The sequence below is a fragment of the Sceloporus undulatus genome, chromosome 5, assembly GCF_019175285.1.
Source record: "Sceloporus undulatus isolate JIND9_A2432 ecotype Alabama chromosome 5, SceUnd_v1.1, whole genome shotgun sequence".
NCBI classification, from domain to species: domain Eukaryota; kingdom Metazoa; phylum Chordata; class Lepidosauria; order Squamata; family Phrynosomatidae; genus Sceloporus; species Sceloporus undulatus.
In genome coordinates, this window is record NC_056526.1 from 143,831,993 (window position 1) to 143,850,199 (window position 18,207).

General features: G+C 38.5%; 1 protein-coding gene across 1 annotated transcript in view; it reads left to right on the forward strand.

The window, feature by feature from the left end:
* Positions 1–13,379, forward strand: part of DCHS2 (dachsous cadherin-related 2) — a 122,905-nt gene extending 109,526 nt beyond the window's left edge. Inside the window, exons 16-20 of the mRNA XM_042469673.1 lie at positions 1,040–1,191; positions 6,348–6,478; positions 8,404–8,690; positions 8,794–8,932; positions 10,747–13,379. Of these exons, the coding sequence (XP_042325607.1) occupies positions 1,040–1,191; positions 6,348–6,478; positions 8,404–8,690; positions 8,794–8,932; positions 10,747–13,379 (3,342 nt within the window). The remainder of the gene's footprint in view (positions 1–1,039; positions 1,192–6,347; positions 6,479–8,403; positions 8,691–8,793; positions 8,933–10,746) is intronic.
* Positions 13,380–18,207: the final 4,828 nt, after the last annotated feature.

An 18,207-nucleotide genomic window follows, 5' to 3' on the forward strand; every position in this document is an offset into this window, starting at 1 on the left:
AGCAACCCTCTCAGACAAGCATCCATGTTTCATGTGAGAAGGAAGGCCCCACTTTCTTGAAAAGAAAACAAATATGTGGTACTGAGATGCAGCCAATAGGGTGGGGGATTTGTGCTTAAGATAAAAAGCACTATATCCGCTACAGAGTGAAGAAAGAAACCCTGTTGAACATGGATGAGAAAGAGTGGACTTGGTCTGTAAACTGGATCATAAGTTTAGGGAACAGGCCAGAGGATTGCACACAACCTCCTGCCACACATTCCTTCTCATATGTTCATCCTCCTGCTATGAGTACTTATGAATCTCAGCATTAATGGCCTAGTGCAACTCAGTGGGAAGCTGCATGTACCTGTACAACAGTCCCAAGCACAGGATGGAGTTGATCCACATATGAATGATTCCTTACTGTGATGAATTTGACTTCTAAACTATACATTCATCAGTTCTCTAATACGTGAGTAAAATATGTTCATATATCATGCTGTGTGATACAGAACCAGAACGCCAACATTAGATTTAACTACAGCATCTTGGCAAGGCACCATTTATTTATGTATCCATTCATTCACAGATCTTATATTCTCACTGCAAAAGAGGAACACAGAACCATTAAAAATATTTGTAATGTAAATATCAGTAACATAGCAGTGGCCTGAATCAAATTGTTAAACCCAGCTGGAGAAGACCCAATGTATCAATGAAACATTGCCATTGAATCAGTGAGGCATTGGGATTAAAATAGATTTATACTCATAAAATCATATTTCTATAACAAAACTGTTAAAATATAGCAAAACAGCAGCTGTTTGAGGAACACAGAAATAAGCAAATCAGGAAGCAAACATTAAGTGTTTTAAAATATTATTTTTGTGGGTTCTTTACATCTCTCCTGAGAAGGAATTCAGTAAATGAGGAGCTGTCACCACCACAAGTAACTTACTTGTTTCACCAGTGTATTCAGGTGCCTCCCAGAAGCTTTTCTGTGCCAGAGTAGATCATTTGCTACCTCACAATTATTTTGGATTTTGTCCTGGCCCAGATCTATGCAACAGACCCTGACAGTGGACTAAACGGAGATATTGAATATTCAGTTTTATCTGGCAACACAAATAGAGCCTTTGTCATCGATTCAACGCAAGGAATTATGTCAACAAATATGATCCTAGATCGAGAAGACATTTCATCATATAGGTATGTCTATAAGGAATATAAGAACTGTGGTATATTTACATTACAAATATTTTCATATATATGTGGTATATTTTGTCTTGTGGCATCATAAACATATTGCCTTCTAAATACAACACAACACAACCATGCCTATTGGTTGTAAAGGTTGTTTAAAACATCATCATGTTAATATATAGAACTGTGTTCAAGGCATTAAGTCTCAGTTATCAGCATATTGAGCCTTGTTTTTTAGCCGAAACAATGGAACAATGGATGCAAGCTACAGGAAAAGAGATTCCACCTCAACATTAGGAGGAACTTCCTGACAGTAAGGGCTGTTCGACAGTGGAACACACTCCCTCGAAGTGTAGTGGAGTCTCCTTCATTGGAGGACTTTAATCAGAGGCTGAATGGCCATCTGTTGGGGAAGCTTTGAGTGATAGTTCCTGCATGGCAGGGGGTTGGACTGGATGGCCCTTGTGGTCTCTTCCAACTCTACAGTTCTATGATTCTATGATTCCTCCATCCCACTCAAAAGAGGGATGTACAGTGGGGTTCTAGGAATCTACAAGGGTTTGGTTCCAAGACCCCTCCGATACCAAGATCTGTGGTGGTCAAGTCCCATTCAATACAGTGGTGTAGTAAAGTTGTGTTCTTTATACAAAATGGAAAAATCAAGATTTGCATTTTGAAATTTATATATTTTTAAAAATATTTTCAGGCCATGGATAATTGAATCCATTGATAAAGACTCCATGGATACAGAGGGTTGGGTGTATCAGCAAATGCAAGGGTTAATTGGGGAAAGTACCAAAAAACCTTTAGAAGGGGGCAGACATCTTGAGGAACACAGAGACTATGAAATGGGCACAAAAAGTCAGCCACAGAATGCTGAGCGCAAAAACTGAAAAACGTGATTAGAGAAGGAAGTGGAAAGGTTGGAATCCCATCTAGCAGAACCCCACATGCAGCATGTTGTTGTAGGTCCTTCTCCTAGCAATAAAATAGTTTTTATTTCTACATTATTTTAAGAAGTCCTTTTCTTATAGTAGTAGTTGTTATATACCTTCAAGTTAACTTATGGCAACCCTTTCATAAGGTTTTCTTGGTGAGATTTATCCAGAGGAGATTTGTCATTGCCTTCTTCTAAGGCTGAGAGTGCAAATTTTCCAAGGTCACTCTGGTGGTTTTCCATGGCTGACTGAGGGCTCCAGCTCCAGCCTCCTGGAGTCATTGTACAACATTCAACCCACTTTCTCACAGTGTCTCACTTTTTTAAAAAAGTAATCTTTATGTGAGAGTCAGCACGGTGTAGTGGTTTGAGCATTAGATTGTGACTCTAGAGGCCTATTTTTAAGGTTACTTAAAGTTTATTTATGCTTTAATGCTCTTCCTCTGTACATCTTATTGATATTGCATTTGCTTTAACCTGTCAGCAGCCTACAATTCTGCTTGAGAAGTAAGGTAGGATACAAGTAAAGTTAATAATAACTACAGGAACTGCAGTAATTTAAATCCCTGGTATCTATGGACAGCATGTGGTCTAAGATCATGGAGTGGTGAGCTGCCTCTAAGGCTCAGGCCATGCTGGTATCTCCTGGGAGAAAGAAACCCAGGTAGCTCTACTAGGAAAGATTTTGGCCTGAGAGCTATGAGAACTAGTCCAAGTCAGGGTTACAGCATCTCTACCCATCTATGAGTCCCCTCCCCCTGAATTGAAAATACGTTAAAAAAAAAGACCTGGTGGTCTGAGGAAGGGATAGTATGATTTGCTGTCAAAATTCAGTGACAAACTACAACTACAGTGGTACCCCGGGATACGAATTGATCGCGTTACGAAATTTCCGGGGTACGAAAAAGTTAGCTTGGAAAAAACTGTTCCGGGTAACGAAAGATTTTTCGGGTTACGAAATTTTTTTCGGTGTGTTTCGGCGCTTTTTGGCACGAAATTTAAAAGCCGCGGCTTTCCAGCGCTAGCGGAAAGCCTTTTTTCGGGTTGCGAAATCTTTCGGGTTACGAACGGCGCCGCGGAACGAATTAAATTCGTAACCCGGGGTACCACTGTATTGTATATACACATAGAATCATAGAATCGGAGAGTTGGAAGAGACCACAAAGGCTATCCAGTCCAACCCCCCAACAGATGGCCACCAAGCCTCTGTTTAAAGACCTCCAGGGAAGGAGCTTCCACTACACTCTGAGGGAGTGTGTTCCACTGTCAAACAGCCCTTACTGTCAGGAAGTTTCTCCTAATAACCTGTAACTTGCATCCATTGCTCTGGGTCCTGTTCTCTGGAGCAGCAGAAAACAAGCTTGCTCCCTCCTCAATATGATATCCCTTCAAATATTTAAACAGGGCTATCATATCACCTCTTAACCTTCTCTTCTCCAGGCTAAACTTCCTCAGCTCCCTAAGTCGTTCCACATTGGGCATGGTTTCCAGACCCTTCACCATTTTAGTTGCCCTCCTTTGGACATGCTCCAGCTTCTCAACATCCTTTTTGAATTGTGGTGCCCAGAACTGGACACAGTCTTCCAGGTGGGGCCTGACCAAAGCAGAATATAATGGCACTATTACTTCTTTTGATCTAGATACTATACTAAATAAATAAAATAAATACTTCTGTTGATGCAGCCTAAAATTGCATTGGCCTTTTTAGCTGCCTCATCACACTGTTGACTCACATTCAACTTGTGGTCTACTTGGACTCCTAGATCCCTTTCACATGTAGTCCCCCATCCTATATCTATTCATTTCATTTTTCTGCCCTAAGTGTAATACCTTACATTTTTCTCTGTTGAATAACACTTAGACATGTATAAGTTGACTTCATGTATAAATTGAGGGCAGGCTTGGTGGGGGGGGGGGATTCACCTGTGGATGTGTTGAGGGTAAAACCTAGGAGCAAGTAACAAATGATGCAAAGGTCAGAGAAAGGGAAAACAATGCCAGAGAATTTACAAAATTCCAGCAGCCATAACTGTTTGTGTTCACCCTAAAGGGTTGATGGATGATGAGGGAACTATAGTAAATGGTGGTTGTGCTATGTGTGGGGGAGACAACCAAATGCAAGCAGGTCTAAGAAAACACACACATGTCAAAAAGGATATAAAGCCAAAAGTTAAGGTTCAGTATTAATTCTTATTAAAAACAGGAGCCATCCACTGTCTACACTGAGTAGAGTGGCGAAAGGCAAGAGCTTTGTCCATTCTGGAAGACTCTAAAAGAAGCACCAACCCTTCTACTCTGTCAGTGCTCCTTTGATGGCAAGGACCAAAGAACCATTGCTCTCTTCGCATCCAGGCATTCAAAAAAGCTCTGAAGTAGTGCCACGGTGGAGAGAGTAGAGGGGATCATTTATTTTGCGTGAAATAATTACTTTGAAAAATATGCAGATTATTGCCAAGTAGGATTTTTCTTTAAAAAACAATATAGAGCAAACCAAATAGGAACCAGAATATAGACAAGTAGGACCATGTCAAGGAACATCATTACAGCAGTTTGTTGAAACTAGTTGCCTAAATATAGTTTTAAACTGTTGCTGTCAACACAGTAATTTGCTTTAAACATGTCAATAAAAAAAAGATGAACTAGTATTAAAAAGCATCCAAAATGACTCACAAGTTGCAGTGTGTGATGTTAACATATTTGTTACTTATCACATCCCCTACATTTGTGTGTGTGGTTGCGCATGCTGCCAAACAAAAAGCCTCTCTTCAGGGAACCCTTAAAGGGTTCTTCAGTGCTGGGGGATGAGCTGGTCTTTCTTCTATTCTCTTTCCAAATGTAGCATGAAGTTTCTGATCCATGCTGGGCACACAGAATCTTTTTTGGCCACAATTTTAAAACATAAGTAAAGGGGGATTTTAGAATTATTTTTGTAGTTAAAACAAGTAACTGTCAAATGCATAAATATCGGAACTCATACACTGTGGCAAAAATGTAATTACTTAAATCTATAGAATGTAGCTAACTGAGCAGTAAATGCCTGCCCCCCCAAAATATAAATTTTAGCCTCCATTTTTTTTAAAAAAAATCCCTTAAATGATCTTCTGTTTGATTTAAAAATACCTCCGTGCTTGGATTGCCTCAAAATAGGGGATTAAAAAAGAGCTGATGATGGAAGTTTAATTTAAATGCCTTAATTGAGACGCTTTTAATGAAGATGGGGATTTTCTTTTACACACCGCAACTTGAAACTAATCATTGCAGTAAAAATATTTATGTACGTAACATTAAATATACATTCTAAACAAAATATGAAATATGCATGTTTACAAGCTTGAATGCAAGCCTATAATTCCAGTAGTGTGTTCTAACCATTTTTAAGCCACAAAAACTCCCAGAGCAGAACCAATATGGTAGAAGAATGGGAATAGACTCCACAGAATTGTCAGTGGTGTCATGCGCATAATGGGAAAGAATGAAGATTGTCACCTCTGAAAGGAAGTTAATGTGTCAGGGATGAAAGAGAAGATGAATTATGCATATTTATTCAACAATTGTATATTCTGTTGTATTTGAAGCATGTTATAATGGCATTCACAATGAAATGCACACTTCCAAAGAGAGAGGGGGAGGAAAGGCGAATACTCCTTATCATTTTAAACCTATGTGCAGTATGTAAAACATGTGACATCTGTGAAGTTGTAATGGCAATTCTTCACCCTGCTTCTTAAAAAAATGATTGGTAAAAAGCTTTTATTGAATTATTTGATTCTTGGATCAAATATATTTCTCATGTATTTAGAATTTTTATTAATATGAAAATGATGAAAAGGCAAAACTATTTGGGTTTTTAAATTTTAATTTGAAGGCTGATCTTTGAAATCCTGTAATTTATAATTTTAGATAATCTTTCAGTAATGTAAAGGTTACAAATGTAGTTGAATTCAAGTTCATTTAAATGGAGCAAGTTAGTTATGCTGTTCCATCAATATTATTGATGGGAATGAAGTTCATCTCCATTTGGATTTAGTCCAGTACTTAGAGAGTATTTCTCTTTTTAAAGGTAGTTCAGTCCTATGAGTTTCTATTTGTGTGTCATATGATTATTTATTAATTTAGGTATTTATCTCCCCCCACCAATATTGTTTATATTCACAATCATGAAAGTATTTTCCAGCATAATGTTTTGAGACAGGAGGGGACTATTCTGACTGTTTTTTAAAAACAGGTTGGTTGTGCAAGCTGCTGACAGAGGAACTCCCAGATTATCTGCTACAAGCACAGTAGAAATTCAAGTGGTGGATATCAATGACAATGTGCCAACTTTCCAACCATTGGATGCTGTTGAACTCCCTGAAAGTAAGTATTATAAGCAGCAGAATAAAACAGTAGTCAAAACAAATATCAAGCAGTAGTCTTTTCTTTTTAGTATTCTATTTTTAATGGGACTGGACTAGTTTTCTGTGTTACTATTAATTGTTGCTCAAATAGCATTTTGTTGTTTGCCCTCAAGTCATTTCCAATTTATGGCAACCCTATTATGGGGTTTTCTTGTCATGATTTGTTCAAAAGATGTTTACCATTGCCTTACCTTGAGGCTGAGAGCATATGACTTGCCCAAGGTCACCCAGTGGTCTCCAGAGACACTCTCAAAACACTCAAATCACTATGCCATACTGGGTTATAAGAGATATCCTGTGGCACATTTCTCCCTCCTGTTTATGATTGTAACTTAAAGCCAGGTTATACAATAATGCAACCTACCACTTTAAAGTCCCAGACATTGGTGAAAAGGCACCGTTTGAGTCTCCACTGTCAAATTCCTGAGATTTTGTTTCAATTCCTATTTCCTTTATGGAGAGAGAAATATAATTCTTTAGCCAACTTTACACTACGGTTGTTATTGACAAAAGTAGGTTATGAAATAAAGGAACTTCACAATGTTCCAGCTCAAGATTTTGGAATGGAATATGTGTTGGAATGTTAAGGAGGTTTGTTCCAGCATCTTAAGTCCTCTTCCAGTGTTACCTTTTGTGGCAAGGTAGGTGTTTAGGATGGCCCACAGTGCTGTGTTGGAAGCCTGAAGACATATAGAATGAGGTTGTGTTATCGTTTCTTCTCATGCCTGCATATCCACTCCTCAGAACTGAAGTGATGTTGGCATGCAAAAGGACTCAGACATTTACTGCTCCCATGTGACCACAACTGCTAACATTACAAAATAGCACAGGAAAGAGACATAATCCAAAAGCTACCATGTAGATGAAGGTAATGCTGGGAAGGTCCCCAGGGTTTCTTCCTATGTTCAATTTTTCACTCACAGAAAAATTTATTAGGCTCTGAAACCTGCTGCCAAGAGAGGGTTTGTTGACTTCTTTTTTCTTGTCCTTCTGCCAGAGGGCAAAGATGTTTATATACAGACAAGCCTTTGGCATTTAAGCTTTTCTTTTGGCTGAAGGAAGGACTTTTAAATGGAGATGGTGCTGCCTAATGCTCTTACTGTTATGTTTTTAAGTACATTTTTAACTGACTTTATTTGCTTGTGTTAATTGCACTTCATTATTGTTAGCTGCCTAGCAACCCCACCTGTCATTGCTTTCTAATGGTGGTTTTTCTTTGCTCTTCCCTTGTATTGTTATAGATTTGACTAGATAGTTGTTGTGGCCCAGTTTGGGGGAAAAAGATACTTGTATTTACTTCAAATGACTTTAAATGATGGCAGTGTACAGCCTGTTTAAAGTAGTGACCTAGATAATCTCTCTCTTTCCTCCCCTCTCTTTTCAGAAAACTACGACAATCCTTGTCATTCACCTACTGAGCAAATGTATTTTGTTTTCTCCCAATGTGGGCAATGGGCTTTTGTTAGAAATTTAACAACACATGCATGGCATATCATTATCATCTTCACTTTTATCACTGCTTCTTAAGCTACCTGCTGTGCGGGACCAGCAGTTTGACCCTCCAATGTGCAAGGGACCAATAACATAATTCTGGCTAATAGCCACAATTGTTTCTTTCGTTTGTGGAAACTTTCCTAGGACCAGCACTAGATGGTTGGTGGCATCTCCCCAGCACCAATCCATGGACCAGAACTTTGAGTAGCACTAGATTTAACATATTCATAACACCTTTGGCAACTTTGAGTTTTGTTGTTGGGTGGTTTGGGGGGAGACTACCTGTAATTGATGAATAAAAATATAACATTTATAGATGCATAATTGCTATACAAAGCAAATAAGAACAAATAAATCAATAAAGGTAATTTTTAACCATGATGGTTGCAGATGCTCCTCTTGGATTCTTAGTGACACAAGTATTGGCAGAAGATGCAGATCTTGGCCCATCTCTTCGCTACAGCTTTGCTGAGGATGGTAATCCTGGAATGAAATTTGCTATCGACCAATACAAAGGAACAATCATGTTGGTGAAGCCATTAGACTTTGAAGAAAATGTTCAGTTTGAACTGTTAATCACCATTTCAGATTCTCTGCATCAAACCACAGAACAACTTCTAATCAATGTATCTGATGTCAATGATAATCCACCAGTATTTACTGAGGATACTTATCAGGTAAGAAAATAAGTATTATGGTAGGCAATGCCATGCTTTTGTTACGAAAATATCTAGTCATTGTTGTTGTTTTTTGAAGTGCTATGGTCATTTTTCCCTTCAGGTGTTGGTACCAGAACTAAGGTCTATAGATGTCTCCATCTTGACTGTGCATGCCACAGACAGTGATTCAGAATACAATGGAAAAATATGCTACAGCATTCTCTCTCCTTTTGATTCATTTTTAATTGATCCACACAATGGTGAGTTTACAAAATAATTTGCACCATAAGACATATCTAGTGGGCTAAAAATATGTGTGTGCTTCTCAAATACACATATTTTGTGGTGTCTGTTGAAGTTTTTCCCCCTATTCATACATGATGTGCAAGTAAAATTGCCATTAGTGTCTGTAATAGCAAGTATATTGACTGGTGTGGTAGAAGATTCCATATTGAGCATGACATATGCATTTATTCCATTTACTCCTCTGTTTGTGGAGCACTTTATTCCTCCAAAGCTGTTCCTTTTCCATGACTTTGAAGAAAAATAGCAAGAATGTCAAGTTTAGATGCCTATTTAATGTACTAGATGAATAAAACTATAAAAATTAAGATCCCCAAATTTTAATTTTGCAGAACACACAGACTTTTGCAATACTGACTGGCAATCCCTCTCTCCTGTTCCCCTTTCCCTCCTTCTCTGACCTACCCATCCATTCAAATTTCCAATTCTAATTTCCACTGGGCCCCTGGTATCCTTGTGGTCTTGGTTCTGGGATCCCCCAGAGATACCAAAACCCATGGATGCTGAAGTCCCATTATATGCAGTGGAGTAGTAAAATGGTGTCCCTTATATAATATGGCAAAATCAACATTTTTAAATACAGTGCGCCCGCGCCATATGCGGGCACGCCATACGCGGCCTTGAGCATACGCGCTCAAGCCGCGGGGCGTGCGCAGGGCGGAAGGGGCGGCGCATCCCATTCAATTGAATGGGCGCGCATGCCTGTTGTGCCCTGCGCACACGCCGCCGCACCACCATGCACAAGCCCCATTGTTTCCAATGGGGCTCGAGCATAGGTGGAATTCGCCTTACGCGGAGGGATCCGGAACGGATCCCCCACGTAAGGCGAGGACGGACTATACATTTAAAAAACTTTTTCAAGCCATAGATGTTTGACTCTACGGATGTAGAATCCATAGATGAGGGACAACTGTATAACAATCAGCATTGTTAAAATCTATATACAGTGCACCCTCCCCTTATGTGGGGATGCGTTCCGGATCCCTCTGCATAAAGGAAAATCAGTATATGATGAAGCACCATAGGAAGTAATGGAGCTTGCAATCATGGCGTGCGGTGGTGTGGCGTAGCACATGCGCCACAGGCACACACCCCATTACTTTTTCCAGGGCGTGTGACAGGCTCTTCTGGTGTGACTTTCAGCATATGCTGAAAGCCGTGTATGGCACGCCCACGTAAAACGCGGGTGCACTGTAGATGCTTGACAATATCATTAAAATGTGCAGATTTTAATCACACAATGGCCCCATACAGACTGCCAAAATAAAGCTGCTTCGGGTCACTTTGGAGGTATGCTGTTTAAATGATGCATTTGTCCTAAAAGTTTGGAAGCTGCACAAAAGCTGTGTTCCAGTTCTTAGGACTAGATCATGCTTTGGCGTGGCTTCCAGACACTTAGGACGCATGCAACATTTAAACAGCATACCTCCAAAGTGACCCGAAGCAGCTTTATTTTGGCAGTCTGTATGGGGCCATGTATACTTGTCTTCATCTCTGCCTTTGTCCATCTAATTGCCCATTGAAGACTGTGTGTATCCAGTTGAAAAAGAAAAGTACACCTCCGCACTCAGAAATAATTTTTTATATTATATATAAAAAAATGTCTTTTCAACACTTGCATGTGTCTACTCATTGAGTTCATTTCCAGATTATATCCAGTTGCGATAATGACTCTTTCTTCCTCTTAGGCAGAAAGAAAAACCCTCAAACATAGTTATTGTTCAATTTATGAAAGATGGGTATAAAATAACATGTTTTTCATTTGTTTTAGGCACACTATTTCTTGTTAAGCCATTGCTATACCAGGATGAGAATTCTATTATTCGGCTCCTCATAGAAGCCAGTGACAATGGGAATCCACCCTTGACTGCTCTTACATTGGTGGTCATACAGATACAAGATGTGAATAATTATACTCCTCAATTTACAATGCCAATTTTTAATCTCAGCATAAATGAAAATGCCTATATTGGAGAGAAGCTTTTCACATTTTCAGCTATTGACTATGATGGAACACATCGTAATACCTATGTTAAATATTCAGTTATTGGTGGTAATGGCAGTAATACCTTCAATGTGGAAAACTGCATCCTTGGGTCAGAATCTCCAGATAAAGTGATTGGAAATCTTGTTTTGAGAAATATTCTGGACCGAGAAGAAAGTTCATTTTACCAGTTGTTAATTCTTGCATCTGACCATGGATCTCCTCCTTTAAATGCCACTGCTACTGTGTCAATAACTGTTTTGGATAGTAACGATAACCCACCTGTATTTACTAGTTTGGAATATCACATTAATGTCAAAGAAAATTTCCCAGTAGGTAGTCATATTATTTCAGTTTCAGCAAATGATTATGATTCTGGAACTAACGCAGTCATCACTTACAATATAATCTCTGGAAATGATAAGGGACACTTTCAGTTAGAAGAGAAAAGTGGCTCCCTTCACTTGGTCAGAGCTCTGGATTATGAGGAGACTATGGAATTCACTTTGACCGTTCAAGCCTCTGATGGAGGAGTTAATGTAAAACATGTGGCTTTTGCTGTTGTTTTTATTAGCATTCTTGATGCTAATGATTATGCCCCAATATTTGTTTTCCCCAGTCTGGACTGTGGAATATCTGAAAATCTGCCCCCCTTTTCTTCTGTATGCACAATTTCTGCATTAGATTTTGATACTGGTCCTTATGGTCATCTTGCTTACTCCATCCAGTCATCATGCTTGCCTGCTTATGGACCTCATGGAGATCAGGATATGTTTTTCATGGATCCTCTGACTGGAGAGATTAGTACCAAACACACACTTGACTTTGAACATCAGAATAAATATTGTTTCATAGCTCAGGCAAAAGACAAAAGTGATTTGACAGCAACTATTATTATCCAAGTGAATGTTGAGGGTGCAGATGAATTTGACCCTGTTTTTAGCCAAGATCAATATTTTTTTGATTTTCCTGAAAAGAATGAAGCAGGACAGTTGGTTGGCAAGGTGATAGCATCAGATCATGATGGAGGATTAGATGGTGCCATTCACTACACCTTGATAAAACAATCTGCTTTCTTTGCTGTGAACCAAAGCAGTGGGTCTATCTATTTGACTAGATCTTTTCACAGGAAAAGAAGCAGCATGAAGAAAACCAGTGAAACTCTTGAACTGCTCATAAAAGCTCATAGTCCAAAATTGAATTCCAAATCCAGCATATGCACAGTTCTGATAAACATTTCTAATACTCCGGAGAGCTATTCCATGTTGCCAGCACACACCGTTTCTGTCAGCATTGCTGTCTCTACTTTAGCCTTCTTGGTTCTTGCCATTATCCTTGCAATACTTATTGTTAGATGCAGACGGAAAGATGTGGCAAATACAAGTGCGAAGAAAGAGATGCCATGTCCTTCAGCTACTGATTTGAACTTGGACAATGAAAAGAACAATCCTAAAGAGGCTCACATATCCCAGATCCATGAAACCAGTACTCTTCCTGCAGGCAACATAGCTGAATGGCTTGGTTTGGTTGGCATCAGAGAGAGAAGAGACATTGGTAATCCTTGTAGACATTCAGACTCTAGTGGCCATGGCTCTGCAGAAGGAGAAACTGCAGAAGATGAGGAGATAAAAAGGATCAATGAGCATCCTTGCAGGAAAAGTTCTGGATCAGCCTTAAGTGACCGAGGCTCACGAGTACCAGACTCAGGAATTCCCAGAGACTCTGACCAGCTTTCATGTCAGTCTGGAGAAACAGATGTGGTGTTAGCTTCTCAAAGCATAGAGACATCCCACCCCTTCAAAGATGAAAGTGGGGGAGAGGGAAGAGATTGTCACAAAGTATTCTATAACAAGATGCTGTCCCAAACACTTGAAGAAATGGGCATAAAGGAAAAAGACATCATCACAGACACCTCAAGAGAATATATCTTCATACCCAATGGTCAGAATTCTCATTATGGATCTCTGGCCACCCTGATAGACTCTGATGAGGACCTCAGAGGCAGTTACAACTGTGACTACTTGATAAATTGGGAGCCCAGATTTAAGCCTCTTGCCTCTGTCTTCAGTGATATTGCAGAACTGAAGGATGAAAGCTTAAAAATTCATAAGGAGAAGAAATCTTTCATTTTTCCTCCTCCGCTGATTACTTCTGTAGCACAGCCTGGTTTGAAGACAGTTCCCCCACGAATGCCCACAATGTTGCCAGGTCAGGCATTTAAAAAATACCCCCGCTCACCCCTTATCCATCACCTGAGATACCCTTCATCAGTGATGACTCCCAGTTTTTCTCCTTCTCTGTCCCTCCTTACAATGCAGACACCTACAGCATCCCCAGTCACCTCACAACCTGGTCTGAAGGGGATGTGCCCTGGCCGACTGACACATGAACTTTCAACAGAGGAAGAGGTTCAATTATAGATTATTTATCATGGATTTAAAATATAAAGTTAACATCTTGGATAAAAGAATTTACCATATTCCTTTAAAGAGAATAGCATGTCATGTATCTGCATTTTTTTTAAAAAAATAAGCTAAGAATTACTTATTTAGCTGAGCATTTTAACTCCATGAATAATTCACTGCAAAATGCATCCTAGGCCTATCAGGTATCCCCATGATTTTTCTTTATGAAATGCCTTACAACTCAAATTTCCTCTGCAAAAAGATTCAGATATTTGGGTTCTGCAAGTTCTAAATATATTGGGGAAACCCAGGTAGAATAGGACTTTCATACAATGCTTCTTCTTAAACTCAGGTGAATTGTAGATGATGTATGGGAATAGGTGAATGTCCATGGGGCACATGGACTCTGCATTTTAGCTGTCTAACACATACTTTGGTGCTGCCAGTCAGGAATAGACAATGCCATTTTTATTCCTGGCCCAAAACTGTTCTGATACCTGAGCCAAGCACATGTCACACTGTAGCAAAAAAGAAATAGAAAACTTGGTGCTATATATTATTCAATGCATGTGGAAGTATACTTATAGACGAACACACATTTGGGAGTGTGCACATTTGCTGTATCAAATCAACATATATTTTCCAATATCTCCCCATTTCCCCCTTTTCATTTTGATCAATAAGTAAATGTTTCAGTATATAAATAAACCTTCATTGAATCATCTTGAATAAAATCAGGGTAAGGTGGAATTGGTATTTAATAAACAGGAAGAAAATTATACCAATATCTCATTTTCCCTGAATGTATTTAAAACAATGGTGCTGGAGGCTATCTAGAGTAATTCTCTAGACTCAAGTTTAATAATGGCTTATCTTCAACTATATCCTGATCTTTTCTTTCCTTTCCTTTTTACGCATATGTAAACATTGGTGAGAGTTTTTAAAGAATTGTTTTCAGAAAACAGAATTTAAAAGGCATCCAGGATGGCAAAATAAAGCAAAGACACATTCCTAATTAATGATGAATGCTGGGATGGAAGTGTGGATGATTGCCCCATCTGGCTGTGTTATTTCTCATTGTAGCAGGCCTCCTGTGTGGTTTACACTGAGATTGTCATAAGATGTATTTAGGTCATGTTACCTTTTTCAGTTTCTCTTTAACTCAGGGTGCATCTACACTGTAGAAATAATGCAGTTTGACACACTTTAACTGCCATGGCCCCATCCTACAGAATCCTGAGATTTGTAGTTTTGTGAGGCACCAGCACCATTTGGCAGGGATGGCTAAAGGGCTTGTAAAACTACAAATCCCAGGATTCTACAGGATGGAGCTACACCACTTAAAATGATGTCAAACTGCATTATTTCTACGTTGTAGATGCACCTACTGTCATTTTTTAAAGAGGTCCAAGGAAATCTGGTAACAGTCCTATGAGTGCAGCCAGGAATTTCTCACTGTTGGGTACAGAACAGCTTTTATTCTTGGTTCTTTGCTTTCCGTAGCCACAATGGGATCCAGCTGCCTGTGTTTGTTTCTGGATTACAGCCAGGAAATTTTGCTCTACTTCTAGTTTGTTACAGGAAGCATGAAAGATTATCAAAGCTAATAAAGATCTACTGAACTAGTTCTCTCACATAGCATAATGATGTGAAAGAATACAAACCAGAAGGACAGCATTAATTTATGGATTACACATTGGGAAAAATATAAATGTGTGTGTGTGTGTGGTGTGTGTGTGGTTTTTTTTACACATATATTTATGTATTCTCATATATATATATATATATATATATATATATATATATATATGAGAGAAAAGGTTCGTGTTTTAGGTATGTAAACATACAGTCATACATACATACATGCATACATACTAAAAACAAAATACATCCAGATTTCTAAGGGCATAACAATATGAAATTATTTGTATAATTGCATTACTTAATAATGTATTTTAAATATAATTTTTATATTTTCTTCTACTGTGAAATCTTAGTTTTATATTTCTTATTTTCAGTATATTGAAGTGAGGTACTCAGTGGTATATGGCCACAAGGCTTTGACTGTTTGAAACCTTTCTGATTTACCTTTACCAAAAGAAGAAGACCTGAAAGAAGAGGATAGCAGAAGAAAATAAAACTTAGAGAGCCTCTACACTAACCGATTAAACCAGTTCAAACCCACTTTAATTGTCAAGAGGTTGGTCCTTTGCTGGCGAGATACATAAAAATTCTCTACTGGAGAGCTTTGGTCTTGTAGTTTAAGGGAACGGAACTAATTTCTTAGCATTCCATAGACTTGAACCATGATATTTAAAGTGATGTTAAACTGCTGTAACTCTGTAGTGTAGACACACTCCCAATTCTGTAGAATAAGATGAAGCGTAGTTTTGAGAAGTGGCATGGGGTACACTGACTTTCTAGGTTTCCCCATTGAAAGCAACTCTGACTTTATATTCACATCAAGAGAAGTTCTTGACAGATAAAGATAGGGTACTGGAGGAATTTGTTTATTTATAATGATTCCTATATAGATTCACAGTAATATAGATATAAACGTAAATAAAGAAATTCTATTCCAGTACCTCTGTCTGAGGTACCCTTGACTGTTAAGGTATCTTGACCACTTGTTCAATGGCAATAATAATTTTTAATCACCCAGTTTAAAAAGTCTGCCATCTTCAAACAGTGTTAGAAACATCAGGGATCTGTACAGTTGTTAGCATTTACTAATAAATAAATCCTACCTGAGGACCTTGCCTTTTGTCTGTCTCCTTTTGGCTACAAGAAGAATTTGGCACAGCCTGTGCCCACAAGCAGATGAAATGCCCTTCCTATGACAGTAAATGTTTCATCTTGTAGGCAACATGGTTAGATGGTATGGAATGGGTTCTCTTTAATACATTTGATTCACATTGGTGAGCCATCCTACAATGAAAAGAATGTCTGTCCACCCTTATTTTATAACAAAATAGTCGCTTTTCTGTAGCAGGGAAAGTCCTTTTTTCCAGGTGAACCTCCTGAATTTGGATCTAGTTCCTGTTGTATGTCTTTTCAAAAGTATTATCTGTAAACGGATTCCCCGTTCGCCAAATATATGCCAAATCCTGCATTGGATAATCAGGCTTAAGTAATGTTGATTCACTAAAGTTTTTTTCTCTTACATTTTCCCCTTTCAATATATATAAATGTTCTAATTCTGTGTCCAAAACTGTGAATTACATTAAGCAGATGTATGGCAGTCTCATGTGTGGCTGAACTGAAAAATGTGAATATATGAGGAAAGAGTCTGCAGTAAATCATATGTCAGCTCTTTTCACCTCACTTTTTACAAAATTCTCTGTGTAAACAATGTAATTTATTTAAGTTATTGTGAGTTTAGTTTTTGCTTGCTTTCAAAAAAATCTATTGCCTGGTATTACAAGGGAGCGGGTGGAATCAGTTTATACTACTGATGGGGGAACAGGATTTGTTATTGGAAAAACATATTAAGCCTAAATGCAAAAGGAGACCAATTTCTATTCTGCAATTTTGTTCAGGATTGGCTTGCTTACACCAAATGGATACAGTTATATAATTCAAGACTAAATGAGTGAAAAAGTGTTATATGTCAGTCATTTTCTTTCTTGTGTACAGAAAAACACTATAGTCCTAATTCAGAGGTACTCAGTTATGTCTGAGGCTCCAGGCTTATGCACACTTTCCTGCTAATAAGCCTCATTGGGTGTCGTGGAACTTTCTCCCAAGTTAACATGTATAACCTTGTGCTGGATTTGTCACTGAATCCATCAGGACTATGGTAGTGCAAACTTTCTCTGCAGCAGGGCCAATAACTATAGGTATATTTAAAGCAAGTCAGTAAAAACCATTCTTAAATATTTTTTATCTCTATGCTGTCCCCAAATATCTGATGGAATGTGATTGGCCATTTTTACTGATGGGATGTGACTGGCAATTGCTGAAATTGTTTTTGTTGTGGTTAACTGCCTTTGAGTCAGCCCTGATTCATGGTGACCCTGTGGATGAGACATCTCCAAAACCCTCTATGCTCCACTGTTCTGCTTAGGTCTTGTAAATTCAGCCCATGACCTCTCTGATTGAGTCTATCCATCTGGCATGTAGTCTTCCTCTCTTTCTACTGCCTTCTACCTTCCCTAGCATTACAGCCTTTTTAATGCACCATCCTACGTATGATGTGGCCAAAGTACAACAGCCTCAATTTCCTGATAGTTGCTTCCAGGAAGAGTTCAGGTTTAAACTTGTTTGTCTTTGGTTGCCTTTTTGGCCATCCACAGTAACCACAGTAATTGATTTTCTTTCTGTTGGCTTTCTTCACTGCCCAGCTCTCATAGCCATACATGGTGATGGAGAATATAATGGCTTTGAAGATTCTAACTTTAATTCTCAGCTGTATATCTTTACACTTTAGGACCTTATCTAGTTCTTTCATGGCTGCCCTTCCCATTCCACTCCTTAGACTTCTTATTTCTTTACTGCAGTCTCTGTTCTGGTCAATGTTTCTTGGGCCTAGGTGTTCCTTTCTACTTTATATTATTTTTAATGTTTTTGTATTTTTTTTCCTTTAAGATTCCTAAAGTCTTTAATTTTTTTAGAAGAAATGTTTAAGAAATACATTAAATCACCATGATTATCTTTATCTAAAAACTCGTTTACAGGACAAATTTAGTTTCATTTGTGTTTAATGAATTTCAGATTTAAATGCACTGTAATTCCAGTACAAAGGAGTTACATCCAGAATAAAACATATGGACAGAGCTTGAAAATGATGCTTCATTGGACTACAACACCCAAACAGCTGAGAAATTGAGAATTGTGGGTTTTT